The following is a 24,747-nucleotide window of genomic DNA, read 5'->3' on the forward strand; positions in this document are numbered from 1 at the left end:
GCCACACCTTTGCAGTTAGTTAATGTCCAGACAACACCTGAACACCCAACCAGCATTGATTGTTACCTAAAGACTTCAAGGAACAGGCCTACAGGCACTTGAACACCTGTCTGAGAGGGGACTGCCTTTACAGGCATACTGAGGATAAAGGAAATCTGTCTGGACCTCAGAAAGAACATCATTGAGGCCTATAATATGGAGAAAGGCTATACTGTAATCTCTAGATGCTTCACAGTCTGTAGAACAGCCGTGCAAGGCATCATTACAAAGTACAAAGAGTTCCAAGTTTGTGCATAACAAACCTAAGTGTGGATGAAAATGCTAAATATCATAATCTAGAGAGAAAAATCATCAGGGATGTTAGCAAGGAACCCTGCACATCCGCCAAAATGATAGTTGCTGACCTTGAGACCTCTGGGGTTAAAGTCTTGAGGAAGACAGTAGCGAGGGATTTTTATTGTGGAGGCCTCCAAGGTCATCGGCTGAGAAAAAACCCATTACTCCAAAAGGGGTGCTCCAAAGTCAGACTGAACTTTGCCCATGCACATTTAAAAGCTAAAAATGAGTTTTGGAAAACTGTCCTTTGGTCTGATGACATTAAACTGGAGCTGTTTGGGCACATGGATGTTGCCTATGTTTGGCGAAAAAAGGGAAGGCCTACAACCATAAAAATACAGTTCCCACAGTGAAGCATGGTGGTAGGAGCATCATGTTATGGGGCTGTGTTGCTGTCTCAGGCACAGGGAGCCTTGTTTGGGTGCATGGGATCATGAAAAAGAAAGATTATGTTGACCTTTTGAGGGATAACATCAAGACGCCTGCTCTTAGTCTAGGCTTAGGTCACCACCAGGTCCTTCAGCATGATAATAACCCAAAGCATAGTGAAAAGTGGTCTAAAACGCCCTAAAGGATACTAAAATCAAGGTGCTGGAATAGCCTACACAGAGACCAGACCTCAACCCCATTGAGAATCTGTGGCACGTGCTTAAAGCAAGAGTCCATACAAGAAAACCATGCAGTTTGGACGAGCTGGAGCTAAAGAGTGCCTAAGAGATATGTGCCAACATAGTAAAAGACTATTCAAAGAGGTTGTTGTCAGTTGAAGCAAAGAAAGGCTACACTATTGACTATTAATGGTCTGGGGGCTAATAATTTTGAACATGTCAATTTTTGCTTTTCTTGTCACAAATCAGAGCATGAGTAAACAATGATCATCAAACTTTGTGGGCATACTGTCTTTGCGCTTCTGTAATCATATAAAATAGGCACATTCTTGGAAATGGTAATTTTCATGTATAAACAAAGGATTATGTCTGAATTCATAAGGGGGGCTAATAATTTTGGGCTTAACTGTATCTCCAAAAAAAGCGGCAGGCGTTCATTTAAATACAAGGCTCCCTTTGACTGGAATAGCCTGCCGGGGAATTTAAGAGTAACTACATCTTTGAGTTGCTTCAAGACATCTTTGTTTACATATTTGAAAGCAAGTAACAGCTGTAATTGTTTTCATTAATACTTTTTCACTTGTCTCTGATCTGTCAATATGATCTGCTATGTGATACGTACGTCTATATTTATGCATGTGTATGTATGTACTGTGTGCATGCATATATGTGGATATGTAGGAGTATGCTTGTATGTACTGTATATGGTTATCTTCAGTATATGTTGTCTGTGCTACTACACTTGCTAATTCTATTATCAAATTATTAGGGAATGTGAGCTGTTGGGTTGGGGGTGGGGGAAGGGGCTGTATGTGACTGAATGTGTATGTTGTATTGTACTGTACTGTAGTGTCTTGTTTTTGTGACTTTGTCTTTGTCCAGTCCATTCGAGGACCCTCTCGAAAATGAGATGCCACATCTCAAGAGGCATTCCTCTTTAAATAAATAAATTAAATGAATAACATTTTGTTTATTTGTCTGTCTTGAATGTCTTGGTGTCACGGGTACGCTGGCGATTACGCTGCTCCGTCCGGCATCTTTTGTCTTGTGTCATCTTGTTATTTTGTAAATTTGTTTGTTCAGGTCTTGTTGTCACGGGTACACTGGCGACTACGCCACTCTGTTCGACACTGTCTCTGTCTTGTGTAATGCGCTTTATAAATAAAAATTACTTACTTACATTCCTTCCTTTGTCATCAGGAGGCAGAGGTGTGCAAACTTTTTAAGGGCGTATTCACACCAGGAAGGTCCGTTAGTTCACTTATTTGGTCCGGACCATTTTTTTTTTCTTTTTTTCTTTTTTGGTGCAGTTCGCTTTCACACCGTGATTAATTGCAACCGGACCAGAATTTATAAACAAAAGCACATGTGCTAAGGTCGTTCAACCATTGGCTGGTAAACGTGTAGGTGGGGTGAAGAATAGGAAGCCAAAGTCAAAGTTGGCCCACGTAAATACTATGTTTGCGTGCTGTACTCGTTATTATCCTAGCAATATAGTTTATACAGTTAAAGCTTTGCAGAAGTGCTTGAGCGTCAAGACCGTTTGATGCAAGTTTAACAATATCATGCTCGTAATTTTGCAACGACGAAGACGTGCAACAAAACAGCTGAGAAGAGCTCTCATGTGTGTCCAACATGCTAACAGCAGGCCTACGGAAGACGGAACGGGTAGGAGATGCAAAATCAAATTATTGTTGGCAAAAAAGCGTTAGCCCACTGCTGCTTACAGCTGTTGTGCGTCACGGAGCTATCCTACATTTCCCATAATGCGCAAAAACTACGGGAGCTCGTCAAATCCAAAAAAGGTAGATTTCTGTAACTGGGTCGGATCGAGGTCGGTCTGCTTTCACACCATAAACGAACCGCACCAGGGTTCGATAGGAACCGCTCCGAGACCACCTCCTCAGCTGGGTCTCGGTCCGCTTGTTTGGTCCGCACTAGAGTTCGAGTGATTGTATTCACACCAGTCAAAAAGGTCCGAACCAAGCAAGAAACGAACTTGAGTTCGTTTTAATCGAACTAAACCAGGCAGGTGTGAATACCCCCTAAAAAACAGAAGACCAGAAAATCAGAAGGACCATATCAGCGTTCCCCAGCTGTTTTTAGATACTGTGCAGATCAACTGGCACAGACATTTGGAAGTGACCATCCCCAAACTTCCCACAAAGTCAGGAGCACGGAATTGTCCAAAATTGCTTGGTCAATGCTGAAGCATTCAGAGTTCCTTTCACTGGAACTAAAGGACCAAGCCCAACTCTGTGATGGCCCCTTCCTGAATAGGTCTTACTGAGTTACGAGTCCTCTCGACTTCTTTTAAGCTGTCCTAGACTTAGGAGCTACTTTTAGGCTTAAAATGCTTTGTGAATTACTTTTAGTGAGAAAAATTAAGAGTCCTAAAGTTAGGAGTGACACGCCCATTATTTTTAGGAGTTTCTCCTAAATTAGCCAGTTAGGAGCTACTTTTAGCCCTAAAATTCTTTGTGAATACGGGCCCGTATTCACAAAGCATTTTATCTTACCACTAAGAGTACTCCTAAATCGCGCTAGAAGATTTTAGTTAGGAGTTTTCCCCTAAAAGTTATTCACAAAGCCTTTCAGACCTACTTTTAGTAAGGAGAAACGCCCACTCCTAAACTAAAATTGAGTCTTCGTTGCTATGGTTGACGTCATTACTCATGCACGAGCTTGATGAAAGTGACCACCTTGATTGGCTGGTGATTATAACGCGGGAATGATGGCAAACCTCCTCTACAATGACGAGTTGAGTGACAGGTGTTAGGTCTTAGCTGGTGAGAATGCGTGCGCTATGTCGGGCTGTGAAGGATGGAAGATGATGAATAAATAGGCATAGCCTTAATGAATAAAGAGTAAAGCAAGCCTAGGCTTAATGAAACACTATGGACTGGAGCAGTATATTTGCAACATGTTTTAAATTAATCTGTATGAAAACACGTAGCCTCTATTTGCAAAGAGAGAAGCGATTTAATTTAATTAGGCACAATGAGACGTTACATTTAGTTTACATGCAATGGTGGTTTTGGTTGTCGGTGGCATTATTGCATTTGCATCCTTAGTTGCAATGCACATTTATTCCCTTGCATGACAGCGAGCTCCTGCACTGCACGGTCATTTCAAAACATCGCGACGTGAAATGCCACTAAAAGCGGGTTGTGAATAGGTCTTAGTGAGTTAGAAGTCCTCTCGAGTTCTTTTACGCTGTCCTAGACTTAGGAGCTACTTTTAGGTTTAAAATGCTTTGTGAATAACTTTTAGTGAAAAAAAATAGGAGTCATAAAGTTAGGAGTGACACGCCCATTATTTTTAGGAGTTCCTCCCTAAATTCGCCAGTTAGGAGCTACTTTTAGCCCTAAAATTCTTTGTGAATACGGGCCCAGGTCTATAAGAAGACCTACTTTACAAAGTTTGAATGAAGTTTCGGTGCGCGAAAAAAAGCGTACGGAAAAAGTGGTAAGTGGAAAAGAAGAAGAAGATAAAGCCTACGAAGAACAGTACAGTGCATTTTCATGCACTGTCACAAGAAGGCGCCAAGGAAGAACAGTACAGTGCTGTAATGATTTCATACGCGCTGTGGATGTGACAGAAGCGGGAATGGGAGATATGCATAACTGTAAAGTGCGTAACTGAAGCATGTAAAAAGGGTTTATGAATGAATGGGAGAATTCACCCCATGTGATGTGCACTGAAGCTTGCTCACCAGCCCTCCCCAAGCCTCCCTGAAGCGCTTTAGAGTTAACCTACAAGGAAATTTAAGGAGTATGATGTTTGACATTGAATTGAGAGGACTGAACTTCTTTTTCATGTGATAATGTAAATATGAAGCAATTTGATGTTTCTTCTCATGTTTAACACAGTGGCTCTGTTTGAAACGAAAAAAAAACTGCTGCCTTCTAAGATATCTAACTAGAGAGCAAGGCTTTCGCTTTTCGCTGCCTTCTAAGATATCTTATGGCGCATTTCCAATACGGGGTAAAACCCCGGTGTTTGGGGTAAAGCCTCGGGCTTGACGTCTTTCCTTTATCGGGGACAGCCCAAAGCGGGGGCTCAAACGGCCTCAGTCGGGCCCCGGAGTTGGGCTGGGCCGAACCGAGGCCAGACCGAGGACTTCCAATGGGAGTGGGAATGGAATCAAACGTAATAAGGTTTTAGCCTAGCTAGCTGCTACCGTTACCTTAAAAAGACCATGTCTAGAGCAAGAGTATGGGAAATACTACTATAACCTTCAACTAAAGTGTTCTTTAAAGTGTTTTACCACTTTGCAGCATTCCTGGTCGCCCTGTTTTGAGTCAGTGCTTGATTTGTTTAGGTAGTAATAAGTTGAGAATAATTCACGAAGTTGCTAGCTAGTTCTCCAACGTCCGAGTTAAGTTAATGGCAACAGCCTTCCCTGGATCACCACTCTTTAGCACCCCTTGTTATGCGGAGCGAGGTATGTAATGTAATGTACTATTTCATATGAATTAATTTTATACAGTATGTTTACGTAAATGGTAATGAAATTCATGTAATGGTTGTTGCCTGCTAATGTTGTTATGAATGTGTTGCTAGCTTGCTTGCTTGCTAAAGTGCATTTGTCAAGACATTATTTTTGTATCAGGCTAAATTGCCTTAGTTATTCTCCTTTTAAGTTTTCACGGTGTTGGTGCAATGCACAATCGTCTGAAATAAAGTACGCCTGTATGGAAACACTCCCAAACCGCTAATATTATGTGGGCATAGGCTACGTTTTAGTTTCAGCACTAATGTCGGAGGTTACTTCTCCTATGATAGATGGCGATATGCATCTCTCCCGGGAAATTAACGTAGGCTATTACGTTTGTACAGTAAACATTCCAAGTTCACGTAAAACCCCGGTGTTTAACTCGGTAGTGGAAATACAACACTGGGGCTAAGCACCGGTGTTTAAGACCGGGGTAAAGCATGGGGCCGGCCCGGGGCCGTAGTGGAAATGCGCCATTAGATTTCCCGAATAACGGTCAATTTTGAAGGCAACATTAGCCCCTTTCACATTCACCGAATTTAACGCTAAATCAGCCAAATTTAACATTAAGGCTGTTCCTTTCACATTGACGACACGGGGTGGGGAGTCAACCCGCCTCGGCAATCCAACCCGTCTCGGGGGGTAGTATCAGAGCCGAGGCGTGTTGAATATGAAAGGGACAGAGGTCAACCCCGCTATTAGGGGTGTGTGACTGATGACATATTTGGCAAGGCAGGAGGTTAAAATACAGGAAACACACAAGAGACAAGACAACTTTGCTGTGTCCATATATCTATATGGCTGACTCCAACAATCGCGTTTTTATGCGGAGAGTTCCCTGAACCTCCTTTTCTCAGCACTTCGGTCAAGTGTTTATTGTTGCTAGGTTACCAAAACCGTCTGCTGCCAGCACGTCTTTTTAGAATGTTTGCCTAATGCTAGCTAACTAGCCAACGAGCTAACTGTCAGAGCAGCAGTTGTTCAGGACTCATTCAACACACAAAAATATGACTTCAACAGACTAAAGGACCTCATTTGGCATTCAAATAACACAACAAGTGGCCCGCCATCATTTGGAAACTAAACCACGTAGCACTAGCATGACAGTTGTGTTTATCAGTTTATCTCCGAGGTCCAAGCATGGGTCCAAGGCATGCTTAACGTCATTGTTCACTCCCAAATTGCGTGTGACGTGCTGCAAGGCAACGCCTCCCTTAACTCGCCTCTGAAACCGGCTTCAAACAACCCCGGGACCAAAACACGTCTACCTTTCACATTGCGAAATCCCCTGAACCCGCTATTTCTTAAACGCTAATGTATCGTTTCTAAATGTGAAAGGGGCTATTGATGTACACTTCAAGCTGCCTTCTACCCACAATCCTTTGTGGCCACGTCTGAATCAGCTGTGAAAACAAAACAACATGGCTGCCGATATTGGTAAATGACTGCTGAATCTGTTGAAATGTTATATGTGTGACGTTATTGGGGGCCAAGCAGCGAAGCTGCGAAGCACTCATAGTGATTGTACCTTTTCCTATTATTCTTCTCCTCTGGAAGTCTATGGCAGCCCATAGATCCATACAGTAAAAAGTTGTGAAATTTGGCACACTTATTCTACTCAAAACTCTTAGCACTTTCACAAACTTACAGACTCCAGACCTCAAACCTCTAGCGCCACCAACAGGTCAAAAATCATCAATTTTTTAACAACATTAATGCAAGTAGCTCTGCAATGCTTAGACCTATCAAGCTGAAACTTGCTCAGTGTATTAACACAAAAGGTATAGCCCCACCCACCACTTAACAAGACTTTTCCACAAATGCTGTAGCGCCACCAACAGACCAAGGTCAAAACTTTCAAAAAGTTTCACAGGTCTCAAATTTCATCCGATTCTCACCAAAATTTGCACACACTATCTTCAGACCATGCCTTCTTATTGCATTGCTTTCTGGAAGAATTGACAAAATTATTTGCTCTAGGTGTCTACACATAAAACGAAGCACCAATCAGTCTGTAAACTTTGGAATAGTCTGTATACACGTAGAATCAGTTCGAGACCGCAAGCAAGTCTGAAGCACAGAAATGTCACGCGAGATCTCACACGAGAGCTCGTGGACTTTCCTTCGTGAGGAACTGGAAGAGGTTAGTGTTCATAACAGTCTTCTTTTATAAACGTCGGGTTCATGAGCCAAGTTGTTGGTGGTTCGTTTTATGTGTAGACACCTAGAGCAAGCTTCTGACGAGGTTTGGCGCTGTTTTGAGCAATGTTAGTGGTTTAGAAATGTGATTTTGACTACCCGTAGGAATAGCTCCCGTGCTTCCGTGTGAGATCTCGCAAGACATTTCTGTGCTTCAGACGGGGTTGCGGTCTCGAATTGATTCCACGTGTATACAGACTATTCCAAAGTTTACAGACTGATTGGTGCTTCGTTTTATGTGTAGACACCTAGAGCAAGCTGCTGACGAGGTTTGCCGCTGTTTTGAGCAATGTTAGTGGTTTAAAAATGCGATTTTGAAAGCGCATGGCTGAAAAGCCCCATGCTAACCCACTGTTTGCGATTTTGGGCTGTAGGTCCTGCCAGTGCTAGCTCTGTACTGCGTGATGAGCGAAAATTACTTCCTCCACGGCTTAGTTGATGTATTTTCATTCAGAAAATAGCTTTATTTTCATTTTCCGCCAAACTTACGCTTTAATTCTAAAGGTTTGGCCCCACCCACCAATTAACAAGACTTTTCCATGAACGCTGTAGCGCCACCAACAGACCAAGTTTAAAACTTTCAAAAAGTTTCACAGGTCTCAAATTTCATCCGATTCTCACCAAAATTTGCACACACCATCTTCAGACCATGCCTTCTTATTGCATTGCTTTCTGGAAGAATTGACAAAATTATTTGCCCTTAACAGCCAATCAAAATCGGCGGCGAAGCCGCCACACAGACATTAAAGAGTCACTTCACCCCATAACTCCACCCACTTCACATTTCTGAAAATGGCTGTCAAAATGGGCGAGACGTTCTGAAATTTGGAGAGAGAGTGCAGCACTGTTGCAACCAATCAACCATGGTGATTTCGTGTCAATCTGGGAATGAGTGCTGCAGACATGGCTTATCACAGGTAGGCTAATCAGGGCAGCAGGTGTTGGGGCGTTTCAGTCCTAATTTGTAACGACCCGGTGACGTAGTGTCGGACTAGAAGTGCAGGACAACGTCAGCATTCCAATAGTATTTTGGACCAACATGCCATGGCATGTTTTCAAACGGTAGTATGCGCGAGAGAGCAATATCTCCAATACAAAATCAGACGAAATGTTACTTTTGTCGAGAAACACGATTTTTGTCAATATTAACCCTGGTAATAGTACAGTTCACCACTTATGAGTATTTTCAATCAATCAACAGCTCAAAAAACGTATTTTAAGGTGCAGTGACCCTTTAAACCTATATCTCTATGGAAGCCATAGAACCATACAGTGAAAAGTTTTGAAATTTAAGACACATATTCCTCTATGGCCAATGACCACTTTCCCCAATTTACAGACTCCAGACCCCAAAACTCTAGCGCCACCAACAGGTCAAAATGTATACATTTTTCAACAACATTAATGCAAGTAGCTCTGCAATGCTTTGACCTATCAAGCTGAAAATTGCTCAGTGGATTAAGGCAAAAGTACTCACCCCACCCACCTATTAACAAGACTTTACCATTCAGGCTGTAGCGCCACCAGCAGGACAAGATCAAAAACGGTCAAAAAGTTTCACAGGTCACAAATTTCATCCGATTCTCACCAAAATTTGCACACACCATCTTCAGACCATGACTTATAATTGCATTTCTTTATGGAACAATTGACGGAAGTGCTCGCCTGTAACAGCCAATCCAAATTGGCGGCAAAGCCACCACACAGGAAGTGAACCTATATCTCAGCAAGGCTTTCACATATCAAGACCAAACTTAGAACATGGGCTCAGAACCCAATTAACTCATTAACTGCCATTGACGTCTTTAAACGTCAATTTAGACACATACGTTGACTGCCATTGACGTCTATAGACGTCAATTGCCGTTTTCAATGGGGAGGGCTCCTGGGTGGGCTTGGGAACGATCTGGCAGAGTTTCAGGCTTGTAAACAGACTGCACTAGCGATCTGAACCTCTAGATGGCAACAGTGCCATTTGGATCATTAGTATCTGCCTAGAGTGCACAAGTCATGCAGAGACAACTAGCAAACACACTGAAGATCGACCACAGTGGATCTAGTTTGCACGCGATGCAGGGCATAAATACGCTTACTTCTTACATCAAGGATGGAAAACACGTGAACGGTATGATCCATTTACATTGGATATTGCGATATAGACTAACAACAACCTTGCTAGTGCTAGCTTGCTAAGTCTAGCATCCTGTTCAGAGTCTATAGCGACCATCAGAGTCCCTAGCAACCTTGACGAGACTGACGAGATAACAGTGCAATCGTGGTTGACATACTACTGAAACGCTAACGTTAAAAAGTTGATTTTCACAAAAAGATCGTTTTCTCCATGTTTTGGTCAAAAACAGGTGTTTTTAGCAAAACTAACCCATGTTCTACTGACGATTACTAAAGAACGGAAAACGATAGAAACAAGCCGTTTTTTCCTGGTGAAAGAAGAGAGTCTACTCTTTCATTTGGTACCTTCGGTGTTTACATAGTCATAAAGCTCACCGTTCGGTGGATCTTGGAAAAACAGTCAAAATGCTGTAAAATGTCTGGCAGTATGGAGCGCTCTGCACTGAAAATCGCTGGCAGCCAATGAGTTAAGAGAAGCCTCAACAACTTTGGTGCCCTTTGACAACTGTGGGGGCGCTATAGTAACAGGAAGTAGGCTCATATCTCAGCAATGCTTTCATGTATCGAAACCAAACTTGGTATATGGACTTGGGACCCCACCCTGAGGACACACAATACATTTGGTGTACTCTGACCACTAGGGGCGCTATAATTAGCAAAACTTTCTCGTATCAACACCAAACTTGGTATGTGGACTTGTGAGCACATCCTGAGGACCTACACTAAATTTGGTGACGTTTGAACACTAGGGGCGCTATAATAAACAACACTTTCACCTATCGAAACCAAACTTGGTAAGTGGACTTAGGAACACATCCCAAGGACTTTACAAATTTCCAAAGCTTGGCCCCCACATCGCTGCTTGCAGCTATATTTTAGCTTGGATTTGTAGATAGTAGATTGAAAAAATAAACTATTTACTATCTGGTTATACTTGTACCATTGTTGTACCCACTATTAACGTCTGGTCTGATATGTTAGCTGCCAGTGAAACTATTTTATACCGTTAGCCTGCTAGCTTACGTAGGCTAATTTAGTTTAACGTCAGGCTTTTGCTAACGTCATACCGTAGTGTTAACCAAAGTTTGCTACGCTCATTTTTAAACGACACATTTAATCTAATGTCATGTCTAGTGAGAGAGCTCTCTACTTAGGGAGAGAGTCAGTAGGCAGCTGCCTTCTGTTTTGAACGGAGCCAGTGAGTTTATAATAAAACCATTCTAATTTGCTCATCGAGGCTCACATTTTCATGATAGCTGTTAGTGTTTTTTTGCCTATGAACCAGCAACATGACGTTCAGCAAGTGATGGTTACCATTCAAAGCTTGCTAGTTAATCTTGTTAAAATTAGCTTAAAACCTTTTTCAACTAAATTAGATCTAAATAGCTACAGAAATGTGTTTGTTCAAATGTTCGTTCATTTACTAAGTACAAGGCAACATATAATTTCATTCTTTCTCCTTTGTTTTTCTTAAATGATAAGTTAAGTGACAGACTTACCCTCGCTACCATTGGAGTTTCGTAATACGTATTTCAACGAATAATAAAATGTTTGATTTATTAACAACTAAGCAACTGAAGTGAATACTAGTTAATTTTCGATTCCAATGCCCGACTTTCCTGCAGCGTGACAACTTCTGATACGTGTACAGTTATCCTGCATTTCTGATTAGATATTAGCAGCACAATCAGCTCGACTGATTGGCTCATTGATGAAGGCTGTTATTCATGAGCCTCAGGGGTTTTGAGCATTTATAATGGGCGCATATAATGGGAGTATTGAGGTGGAAGATCCTACATGCTAAAAAATCCTCAAATTTAAAATTTTGGTAGGAGTCACTCACAAATTTGACTGATTTCAGTAACATTGTGCTTGAAAAGCAATTGGCTCTATGTTGTTTTAATTAGGGCGTTGGTTAAATGTATGTATATTTTTTTATTTTAATTTCCCTGAAAAGGTTAGGGAGGATTGTCCTCCCTTTCCTCAATGGACGAGCCTCCTCTGATATACTCCTCCTCCTCTGCAACTAGTCTGCTAGACCCTATTCCCACTCACCTTCTTAAGACCGCCCTCCCCCTCCTCGATAATACGTTACTTCAGATTCTAAATAATTCAATGTTATTAGGACATGTTCCACAGCAGTTTAAGATGTCTGTTATCAAGCCATCACTCAAAAAACCTAGCCTTGACCCTAACATCCTAGCTAACTATAGGCCTATATCTAATCTCCCTTTTATATCAAAAATACTTGAAAAAATAGTATCCAAACAAATCAGCGCCTTCTTACAAACTAACAAAATTCAAGAACTGTACCAATCTGGCTTTAGAGCCCACCACAGTACCGAATCAGCCTTAGTTAAAGTGTTTAATGACCTCCTTATTGCTGCCGATGACGGCTATGCATCAATACTAGTCCTCCTTGACCTCAGTGCTGCTTTTGACACCATAGATCATGACATACTACTCCACAGGCTTGAACATTCCATAGGTATCAAAGACTCTGCACTTGCTTGGTTTAGATCATACCTTACTAACCGCCAACAATTTGTACAGGTCCATAATGAACCATCCTCCCAGACTATGGTTAAATATGGAGTGCCTCAAGGCTCAGTACTAGGGCCCCTATTATTTTATCTTTATATGCTTCCTCTAGGTTCTATAATTAGAAAACATGGCATTGATTTCCATTCTTATGCAGATGATATGTGTATTTCCATAAAGCCTGATGAACCAACCCCATTAGCCAAACTCAACACATGTCTGAGAGACATAAACATTTGGATGACTAATAACTTCCTGCTATTGAACTCAGATAAAACAGAAGTTATGGTTTTAGGTCCTAAGAAGACTAGGGATATCCTATCCACATCACAGGTTACATATAGTGATCTCTCACTGACCTCATCCACAAGTGTTAAAAATCTAGGAGTTACAATTGATCAAGAACTTCTACTCAATAGTCACATAAAGCAGATCACAAAAAACTCATTTTTCCATTTAAGGAACATTTCAAAGATAAGGAAGTCCTTATCCTTACCAGACGCTGTAAAATTAATCCACGCTTTTGTCACTTCCAGGCTAGACTATTGTAATGCGCTATACGCCGGCTACAATAATACCTGTCTAAAAAGCCTACAGCTTATACAAAACGCAGCTGCTCGCACACTCACTAGGACCAAAAAATATGAACATATTTCCCCCATCCTAGCATCTCTACATTGGTTACCTGTTAAAAGTCGCATTGACTTCAAAATTCTACTTCTAACATACAAAGCCATAAATGGCAGAGCACCCGGATATATTAAAGATCTTCTAGTCCCATATAATCCACCTAGACCCTTACGATCACAAAATACTGGACTTCTTGTAATTCCAAGAATTTCAAAAACTACAGTAGGAGGCAGAGCCTTTTGTTACCGCGCACCCCTCCTCTGGAATAATCTTCCTCCCTCAATTCGATTAGCAGACACCCTCCCTATTTTGAAGTCTAGACTTAAAGGAATACGCCACCCAAAAATGAAATTAAGCTAGTCTCGGTCACCCCCAGAGTTAGAACAGTGAAAAAAACCCGGTTAAAATCCGTCCGGGCATTCTCCTGCTTTGGGAGCAGCGATGTTAGCTTTAGCTTAGAACAGTTGCTGTAGATGAAGGGTGTCAGTGAGCACGTCCTCCAAAAAAGTGACCGAGACGTCTACATTTTTTTCGAAATATATCTTGGGAGCCGTGTGTTCAAAACGAGTACAAATCATAATGCAAAATCGAACGAGACTATTACCTGGGCAGATCTTTACTTGGAACTATATTCAGCCTCATCGCCGACGAAGCACCGCTAGCTAGGCGCAAAGTTCTCACGTAGAACCACTTGTGAAGTTCCAGTAGAATCTAGTTGGGAGTTTACAAGACTGCTACGTGAGAACTTTGCGCCTAGCTAGCGGTGCTTCGTCGGCGATGAGGCTGAATATAGTTCCAAGTAAAGATCTGCCCAGGTAATAGTCTCGTTCGATTTTGCATTATGATTTGTACTCGTTTTGAACACACGGCTCCCAAGATATATTTAGAAAAAAATGTAGACGTCTCGGTCACTTTTTTGGAGGACGTGCTCACTGACACCCTTCATCTACAGCAACTGTGCTAAGCTAAAGCTAACATCGCTGCTCCCAAAGCAGGAGAATGCCCGGACGGATTTTAACCGGGTTTTTTTCACTGTTCTAACTCTGGGGGTGACCGAGACTAGCTTAATTTCATTTTTGGGTGGCGTATTCCTTTAAAACATATCTCTTCAGTGCTTCCTATAGTTCGGTATGGTGCAGTGTGGAACTTCAACCACCTCAGGGTCTTACTGGAACGGACCACCTCTGCTGTGGGCTTGTGTGACTGGTGCCCCAGTCATGCGTCCCATGGTGGCTACTGACCACACCTGAGCTGGTGCTGACCACCCTCCACCATGCCTTAGTTATGCTGCTTTAGCATTGCGCTGTCATGGACTTCTTATGTGGCATGCCGTACAACTCCTCTTCTCCCCTCTCCCTCTGTCTCTCTCAACTCTCCCTCTTTCCTTCTCTCCCTGTCCTGTCCTCTATAGTGTGGCTTGGGGGGGAGGGTCCCGCGTGCTGTCTGTTGCGCGCGTGGGCCGGTCGGGGTCCATTCGCGGGTGGCGTTGCTCGTCCGCGGGGGGCCTCCTGTCTGTAGATGGGGGGGGTGGGGTTTGTGTCGGCTCCATTCGGCAGTGGCTCTACGTGGGCGTATATTGGCGGTCTGGCTGGGGCATGCGGTCTGATCAGATGTGCACGGCTGTGCATTTTGTGGGATGGGGGGGACGGGGGAGGTGGGAATGCTGGGAGTGGATGGCGGAGGGGAGGGCTATGTTGCGGCATTGTATTTGGATTGGGCTCGCGGTCCGGGCCTTCTTGGGGTAGTGTTTCTAGAGTGGAAGTCCAATGGTTTTAACGATTTTAATTACATTACACCAATGTCCAATGATTTTAACGATTTTAATTACACTACATCGCCTCCCTACGCCTCCCGACCCTGTCAACAGGATGACAGGATGACACGTCCAAAGACATGAAGCATTCTGGACTTTTGCCATGGGGGCGCTGCTTCCGGGGGGCCTGGGCGGCGGGGCGGATCAGATTGTGTGTCCTGGTCGGGCCGTGGTGTGTGTTCGCGCGGTGTTGTGGTTGGGGTGGGGCTGGCGCGGGCCCCGTTCTCTCTGCTCGCGGATGGTGGTGGGGGGTTATCTGCGGATGGGTGGCGCCGCCTGTGGGCGGACTCTGGCTGGCCATGCTCGGCCTTGCTGCTCCGACGCGCGGTTCAGAGGTGGTGTGTGGGTTCGCCTGGGGGGGGGCATTGTGGGTGGGTGGATGTTGCGTGCGTGGTGGGTGGGTGGATGTTTGCATGCGTGATGGACGATGTGCGGGATTCTCTCTTCGGGTTTAACTGGGTAACCTATTCCTACGCACCTGTCCCCACAAAAGAGGTGTGTAAAAGCGTTTTGTAAACCCTCTATAGTATAACCATTTATATCACCATTGATATACTTATTAATACTTAATATGACTTACAGTAATACTAACACACTCTATTTCTCTTCCCTTTCCCCTATACCTCACCTGTGAGGTAAACCATTACCAGCCATCAACCATCTCTGTGCCTGTCCCTCATCACACCTGAAGTCACATCCCTCTGACTGCCCTACCATCGCCATTGCCTTCGCCATCCCTATGACTGCCCTACCATCGCCTGCTGTGGTTCCCTGCCCGAATCTTTGGCCCACGCATCCCAGCGACCCATCACTTTCCGAAATAACTAATGGATTACTAATGGACAATTTATTCCCTACACTGGACTATTTGAACTTTCATTGTCATTGTAACTTTCAAACTACAAATGACTGTACTGTCTGACACTCTGTAAAGCGCCTTGAGACATGTGTAATGTATTGGCGCTCTATAAGCGACATTAAATTGAAATTGAAATTGATATAAACCATCAATCTCAAGGAGAAGCATTATTAGGCACCTGTGATGATCAGCTTGCCAGAAACATGGACACCTTCTGCTTGGAAGACAATCATCCCAGCATCCTCTGTTGTTAACTTGGATATTGTCAAGGAATGTTTTTTGCCATGTCTGGTAATGACACAGTTTGTTCCTGCTTTTAATTTCTTGCCATCTTTCATCCAGGTGCCTTCTTCTACAACTTGACTCAGTTCGACCTCAAATGTTATGGATTCTTCTTCAGTAACCTTTGTTTCCTTTGCAAATCCCTTTACCACCTTAATCTTTCTCACTGCATGGTAAAAAGAGAGAACATTTTACTTTCACAATCATATAAAATAACAGCATAGTCCATGGGCCAGACCAGATACTGGGAACAGTCAAGATGTCAAAACTTGAATGGTGGAATTTAATCGGTTAGACCAAAAGTAATACATGGTAGCCTTTCCAAAAGGGATAAAATGTTAAATTTTGAAAATATATTAGTAATGCTATGAAGGCTATAAATGATATGTAAACATATTCCTCTTCTTTTTGTGTGTTCATGTCCTTGTGATGTGTATGTCTGTCAACTAAAGAAAACAAAACAAAAAAAAACCTCAGAAAAAAAACACAAAGTGGCAGATCTAAAGGCCATAGTCAGACAATATACAGGTGTAGGCAGTGTGTGGTGGGCCTTTGTGTTGTGCCCTGCAATAAGAGGTACCACACCATGAAACACTACAAGAAGTGTCACCTGGATGAATAGGGATTCATTATCTCTATGGCAAAAGGCCTGCTACATAAATTCGCAGCATCATCATCATTCCCGTCATCTTGCTATTAGTGGCCTATGATGATTTACTATTTCCCTGACCATTCAGTATAGTACAATGTTTGTTCTTTTTGCATTTTCATGTCCTGGTGATGTGTATGTCTGTCAGCAAAAATATTATTAATAATAATATTAATATTTTTATAATAATATTTAAAAAATCATGAAAATTAAAAAATCTGGATGGCTGCCACCATATGATGTCATTATGACGACATAATATGCAAATTAGTTGGATACCTTTAAGCCCTACATAAACTTTGGGCCATCCTTAATATTTCTACAATTTACAGAAAGTTTCTATCTCTTATCACTTTTAAGTTAAAGCTTTTTGAAATGATTGTCAAAATTGAACGTTTTAGGAAAAAACCTCTGGCGCCTAAAGGGTTAAAAACACATAAAACAAGAGTATGCAAGAGTTACTTCTACTACACACTGTTAAGCATGTTATTAAATGCTGTGTTCTTAATTTTAAAGCATAATTCGTAAATTGACACTCATCTGTAAATCATGCGTACACAATTATAAATGTTTGTTCATAGCAAACACACGCATCTGTTTTATATTTCTGAATTTATAGCTACAATAGCAATGGGCAGGGGTAGTGTAGTGGATAAGGCATTGGGCTAGCATGCTGTAAGCCTATGAGTTTGAGGTTCAATCCCCCGGTGCCACTATTGTGGCCGTGCTCTTTAATTTCATTGATAGTGTAAGTCTCTTTGGATGAAAGTGTCTGCTAAATGAATAAATGCAACTGTAACCTTTATAACTAATTTGTAAATATGTAGCTAGGCATATACAGTCCTCACTTTAGATGAGCTCACAAATATCATTAACTAACCACTTGTAACTCCTGAGTTAATCATGAATTACAGTATGAGAATTAACATAGGAGTAATACTTTACAAATGATGGTCAACGCATTTACTAATAGTTTGTAACTGGTTCATAATAGGGAGATGATTTTATTTATAAATGGTTGTTTCATTATTTATAAGGTACAAACCATGTATTTACAAACATTTGTTTTATTTACTATGAACAAACCATTCATAACTTTGTGAACAAATGCTTTACTGATGATGAATTATGCATGAACAATAAATTGCTAATGATGAACAAACCATTAACTAATAAGTAACAAATGCTTAATAAATGATGAATTGTGTGTAGTCATTATAAAGTGTTACCGGGAAGTGTTAGCCTACGTGTATTTAAAGAGCCCTATGTCAATGAACAGTTTGATCTCTCGAACACGCTGCAGGTAATGCAGCAAGGTAGGCTACCTCTTCCATAGCCTAGGCTAGCCTACTCCCGGGGTGGTTCGCAAACTCTCTCCTCGATCCTCGATGCTCTGTCCCACTGATCTACTAACTAACACTGGATAGACTATCCCATTGTTGAGACTGCCACCTTGTGACGAACCCACAAAATTACGAAATGACCTTGTATTGACTTGACGTGCCTGATTCGACACAATTCATGCGGCAATATCAATCAAATGCTGCGTTGTGATATAATGTCCAGATAAAATGTCCGGATTGTGAGATTTCATGAGTTTTCGATCGTCATCTACTTCAGTTCTCTTCATGATAGACCTCCAAAAATCACACATAAGGTGAGTTAGAGTGTCTAGTTTCGTAATTAAAAAAAAGGCGAAAAACACAATACTGCGTTATTGGAACTCTACGCATGGGAGCTAAAAACACAATATTACGTTGTTGGCACTCAATGAGTTAAAAGGAAGATACAAAATGACAAGCCAGCTGGAATCGTCCACTCTCCCTCCTGCGCGCGCAAGATGTGTTCCCAATTAAGTGGAGTAAGCAAAGTTAGATAATGCTACGTAGTAGAGATAGAGAAGGCCCAAATAGTAGGCCTACTATTCTTACATGTAACATGGCATTGGCAAATTGTCACATTGTGAACATTCTCGACGAATAGGGAAACGCAGTTTGCAGTAAAACTACTAAGTGGCTAAATGTTGGTGCCCCCTCTGTCCTTGGTGCCCTACGCGCAGTGCATGATATGCTTGGTGGGAGTGGCGGCACTGGTTGGTCTTTTTACACTTTCTAACTTGAGAGGAGACCAGTTTTAAATAAAGTAGGAACATTACCGGAAATCTTAGTCACTTTTAAACGTGATAGGCCCACCAAATCATGACATCCTGGTAAAATCTTTGCAATAACCTCACAACCCATCATGAATGATTACATAGGGTGACCAGACGTCACGGTTTTCCTGGGACAGTCCCGATTTTGAGTGGCGTGTTCCGAGTCCCGACAAAAGCCTGTTAAACTAAGGTTGAGAAAATAATATGGCTGAGTTTCGTTTTCAAAAAATGTTTTCATGCATAGGCTATCTGGATAATAGGTGAGGAATGTTTAGGAGTCAGACAGTGCAATCAATCTATCAACCTAATCTGTGACTGAAAGTGCACAGAATTTGTGCATTTACACAGCAATATTTAAGACATTTTCTTTGGGGTGACACCCCCATACCCCCACTATCGTTTGGGCTTAAGGACGGCTCCGGGAAAAAAAAATTCACCTGTCGCATGTTGACGTTACATTTGATCACGCACAAGTGTCCTGGTTTTAGTTCAGAGAAATCTGGTCACCCTATGTTTACAGGTAGTAAGTCATTGTCAGTATTGATTATTACAGTATTTAATATTCGCATGTCTGTACACAGGATTCTGGAAAAAACTATTAGCCAGATGCTAAGTAAACTTTTATGGATTATAAAAGGAGGAGGCCTGCGATCTCTGACAGCCCTTATAGCTGTACTGTTTATACACTGTGTATTTAAACCAATGACCAGATTGCGACCTAACCAGCCTTGGTTTTGGTAGTTTCTCAGTAATAATACCCATTAAACTGTTCCAGATGCCTGTCAGGAATAGATATAAAAGTCATGATAAATACAGCTCAGCTGCCACTGCAGGGGTTATCATATCATAATCAAATCAAACAACTAGACTTTGCCACCTTGATACCTTGCTACCGATCTGGTCTAGGCCCATGGACAAAGGTTTACTTACTTTCCAAGAGAAAACATACATTTTCCAACCATAAATAATAACAACATCCCCATGAAAGTTTAGCTTACTTTCCACTGTGAGCTTGGCTTGGGTCTTGTCATCCAACGTCTCGCATGAGTAGTGTCCTCTATCACCCTGGGTCACATTCTTGAAAAGAAGGGTTTGTCTGGCACCTTCCACAATGATATCTACACTGCCTCCAGGTTGAACAACAACACCATTCTTCATCCATTTTACTTCATTGGATGGCTTACTCAACTCGACCTCAAGACGCACTTCATCCTGCTCCTCAACTGTGAGGTCCTGAAGTTTCTTCTTAAAGGTAACTGGGACCTCTGTTGAAAAAGAAACCCCAATTTAAAAAATAAATAAATAAACTATTTCCCTTGCCACTGATTAGTGCTCTAGAAATGTTGATGAGGGAAAGTAAACAGAAATCATTTAACAAATAATAATACATGTGGCAATACAGGTGGCATTACACCACAAACATATAGGTTACAATGATATGCTTCCAAGTTATTCGTTTATGACAAACATTTTGTGATATGCAGTGGAATGAGCTTTTTTTTATAGAAAAGTTTCAAAACAATCATGCTAGACCAGGTTAGCAGTTTGGGCATGTGGATATCATCAGATTTATTACCTCCGCCAAGGAGGTTATGTTTTCATCGGGGACCGGTGTCTGTCTGTCTGTCTGTCTGTCTGTCTGTCTTTTTAGGAGTGATCTGTTACACCATCGGGATTCCGGAGCCTTTTCTGTTTTTCGCTTAGTGGTGTAATGGCATGGTATGGCCACGTGGTGGCGATCTGAATAGTTTAGGTTCAAATGTATGCAGGGCTGCCAAGTCTCACGCTTTGAGCGTGACAGTCACGTAATTTGACCCATTCTCACACCACACGCCATAGTTGACATTTCTCACGCAAAATATTTCCCATTCAGTGCACTATACAGTGGGTACGGGTTGAGAATGCACCTTTTGCCGCGGGACTCCCGAAGAGATCCCGTAGGCTGTCGAGCCGCCGTCGAGGCTAAGGCGATGTACCCAAACAACCACCAGGTGATGATGAAGACCGCATATCCGTCTCATTTAATTTGCATTGAGCTCAATGAGCATCAAACAGGCTAATAGGCTAACTGGAAAAAGCACCATGCCAATCTCTAGCTATGGTGAAGGGTATGTGATGATGTGGGGCTATTTTAATTCCAAAGGCCAAGGGAACTTTATCAGGATGCATAATATCCTGGATCCATGAAATAGCTGGCCTTTAAAAATAAAAACATATAAAAAATCCTCCTGCTCCTATGGGAATTTAACATAGGGGTCAATTACTTATGCTCCCTGTATTTAAGGAAGAACATTTATCTATTTACGATACATTCTTCAATCACAAAGAAAATTAGTGTCCTTAGCGGTTTGATTTTTACTCATTTTTTGAATTAAGGCATTACAATCAATTCTCAAAAGATTTTATATTCCTCTTTTTAGTCAACTTTAGCATGGGTATGAATACTTACTATAGCCACTGTATGTGATTTATTACAGTGCATGCAAATGCACTGTTCTGTTCTTCCTGGGCATCTTCTTCTTCTCATTACAGTGCATGAAAATGCACTGTACTGTTCTTCCAAAACTTCTTATTATTATTATTCCGCTGATCAAATTCATTTTTTCTATTCAGCTTGAACCGTTTATTTTTTTTTTAAGTATATTTTTTGGGCTTTTGTGCCTTTAATTATGACAGGACAGTAGAGAGAGACAGGAAGTGAATGGGTGAGAGAGTCGGGGTGGGATCCGGAAAGGACCTCGGGGCGGGAATCGAACCCGGGTCGCCGGCGTGTGGTGCAGGTGCCCCAGCCAGTTGCGCCACGGCTGGGGCCAGCTTGAACCGTTTAACCTAGAAACTTCATTCAAACGTTGCAACGTAGGTCTTCAATAGGGGCATGCTGCTATGCATTTTTCAACTTTGTAACTTTTATATTTTTTAAACTAAAAATTAAAAACTATTAAAAATTTCCCCATAGACTTAACATTGGCCTCTATGACATCACAGTCGGATCGTTAAGCAATTAGAATCTTATGCCAGGTGGCCAGCCCCACCTGCAGCAGCTCTCTCTCTCTCTCTCAGGCTTTAAGCATACAATCTCTCTGTGAAGACTACATATCCTGTTAACTGTTTCCTCTTTCCACAACTGTTTCAAAATAAAAGTTCTCACTGCAATAATACACTATTAAATCATTTAACCATTGAAACTACTCAACTATTTAACTGTTCAACTATTCCAACTGTCAGTTATCATCAACTATGCCTCCAGTCAACTACATGAGACCTCCATGTACCTAGCAACCAACATAGCAACCATTAAAATCAAGCGTTTATGACCGTTTCCATAGCAACCAACATGATTTTACTACAGTAACTTCTTTATTCCCGATAGTGGCAGCCATGGATACCCTATCAACAAATGTTTCAAAATAGAAGTCCTCAGTAGCAAGTTAGCTAGTTAGCATGGTTAGCATAGTTAACATATTTAACATTTTTAACATAGCTGCTAGAAATGATTAGCTAAGTTAGCTAATCAACCTAGTTAGCATGGTTAGCATAGTTAGCATTGTTAGCATAGTTAGCATTTTTAGCATAGCTGTTAGAAATGATTAGCTAAGTTAGCTAATCAACCTAGTTAGCATTGTTAACATAGTTAGCATTGTTATCATAGTTAGCATTGTTAGCATAACTGTTAGAAATGATTAGCTAAGTTAGCTAATCAACCTGGTTTGCATAGTTAGCATAGTTAGCATTTTTAGCATAACTGATAGAAATCATTAGCTAGGTTAGCTAATCAACCTGGTTAACATTGTTAACATAGTTAACATTGTTATTATTGTTAGCATTTTTACCATAACTGTTATAAATCATTAGCTAAGTAAACCAATCAACCTGGTTATCATTGTTAACATAGTTAGATAACATTTTAACATACCTTTTAGAAATCATTAAGTTACAACTGGAATGTTTAAGCTTTAAACTGTCTAACTTCACATATCAACTGTCTTTAAACTATGCAACCACCATGTTTACCCTAGCTACACCTTAGTAACCATATCTACATTATCTATCTATATATTTTTGCATTTTCATGCACTGGTAATTCCTTGGAATTGCATTTCTAGTTATTATTATTCTCCTAACCAGGTCCTAATTAGCTTCAACCGTTTAACGTAGAAACTTGGTTCAAACTTTGTTACGTAGGACTTGAAAATAAGACTAAGTCTATGTATATTTCAGTTCTGTAAACTTGATACTTTTTGAGATATTAGCAAAACATGTTTCCCCATTGACTTTTCATAGACCTCTGAAGCTGCTATCCTTGCCCATATAAGGAGATCCGGGAGTTAATTGAAGCCAACTGCCCATATATGGCAAGCTTTTTTGTAGGCGAACTTCAGAGGTCTATCGCACTGCACTGCTGATTAAGCTGATTTGCACCTGTGTCAAGAGCCAGGTGCTCAAGGCCCTATCAAGTTTAATTGACAGCCAGTTAAATTGAACCTGCATTATCAGCTCTCTCTGTCTACCCATTCACTCATACACACACACACCTGACTGCAGCACTTCATATACCACACTTCTCCATGCACTCCACAACATTCTAACCTAACTCCCCCATTTCACTGCATCATAGAAAGCCATGCTCCTTACATCCACTTACATCCACTCACACACACACACACACACACGCACGCACACTCACACGCACTCACACTCAGAGGTGGAAAAGTCAAGCTTCAGAGAGTAAATGTCCAATCACGTATTGGTTCGGTTTGTAAATTTAAGTTTGTTTCACATTTTATCTTATGTCTTGCTTTTGCATGCACTGGTAAATTCCTCGAAATTACGTTTTCTAGTTTTAATAGCTATTTTTCATTTACATGGCATAGTCTATGGAGGCGATTTACAGTGGTAAAATGCAAGTTTGTTTTGAAAACGTTGCAACGTTGTTCTAAGAGGCAGGCCTAGGCTACATGTGTAAAAAATATTTTCAGCTGAAATTCGTTGTAGCCTATTTATGTACGTAGGGCGCGTATGCCTACGTACATTCATAGTTGTATATCTTATCTTCTATTTGTAGGCTATCTTTTAAAGCTCATACTAATATATAAGCATTTTCTTGCATATTTGCTGGACTGACTGAGTTACGTAATGTCAATCACCTATTCAGGATTATATGCAATGTCAATTGGCGCAGCGGTAACACCCCTGAGTGCAACGCCGGAGACCCGTGTTCACAGCCCGGCAAAAGCGATGTATTGAAGTTCATATTGACTAAATTCACTGAATGTTTTCAACGTCGACGAACAATTAGTTTTTGTTAATGGTTTTTAATAACAAACTATCTGAAATAAACGGATGAATCACAATACTGTTTACCATTAACGACAAATAATTTCGCCAGCCAATCATTTTCTAATCCAAATTGAGCCGCCATCTGACAAACTTTGGCTAAGCCAATTAGACTTTTTGCATCTAAAAATAATTATATCATAGAGACACACGCGAAAAATAAACGATGGCCTATAAACGATTCCCACTGGATACACCAGATCAGTAGCCTATTGTGCTCGTTGCTACGATAGGCTACACAGGACTCAGTTGCATGTTCTGAAGACATGAAGTGGCAACTAAAGCCATTATCAACCGATCATTCCCCCTCCCCCATACACGTCTAACCAGTTCACGGAGGGGGGGTCGTTTTGCTACGTGTGGACATGATCTTAGGCTACAGACATCACTGCGGCATAGACTGCCTCCCCACCCCACCCCCTCTCTCTGCCCCTGCATAGGCCATAGGCTGGTTTGTTGTTTGCGCATTCTTCCACGAGTTGCATGTAATCATGTTTCATCGCATATGCGCGTTTCAGAATGTTCGAATTCGCCAGCGTACGTGTAGTTGTGTGAATAGAAAATAATAGAATAGAATATACTTTATTGATGCCTTGCTCAAAAGGACTTCTGCCATACACAGGTCGGGGATCGATCCAGCAACTCTTGGGCGTAGGGACTGAAGCTCTAACCAGTGGGCTACAACTCTGTCTCCTGAAATTGTGAAAATGTGTGTC

General features: G+C 41.5%; 2 protein-coding genes across 10 annotated transcripts in view; one reads left to right on the forward strand and one right to left on the reverse strand.

The window, feature by feature from the left end:
* Positions 1-24,747, forward strand: part of atg9b (autophagy related 9B) — an 839,198-nt gene that overhangs the window by 580,156 nt on the left and 234,295 nt on the right. The window lies entirely within an intron of this gene.
* obscnb (obscurin, cytoskeletal calmodulin and titin-interacting RhoGEF b) overlaps positions 1-24,747 on the reverse strand; it is a 345,273-nt gene that overhangs the window by 245,550 nt on the left and 74,976 nt on the right. For all 9 annotated transcript variants that reach the window (XM_062517333.1, XM_062517305.1, XM_062517313.1 and 6 more), the window contains exons 21-22: positions 19,696-19,962; positions 15,793-16,062 (exon numbers count right to left, since the gene is read on the reverse strand). In XM_062517333.1, the coding sequence (XP_062373317.1) occupies positions 15,793-16,062; positions 19,696-19,962 (537 nt within the window). The remainder of the gene's footprint in view (positions 1-15,792; positions 16,063-19,695; positions 19,963-24,747) is intronic.

The sequence above is a fragment of the Sardina pilchardus genome, chromosome 2 (assembly GCF_963854185.1).
Source record: "Sardina pilchardus chromosome 2, fSarPil1.1, whole genome shotgun sequence".
NCBI lineage: Eukaryota > Metazoa > Chordata > Actinopteri > Clupeiformes > Clupeidae > Sardina > Sardina pilchardus.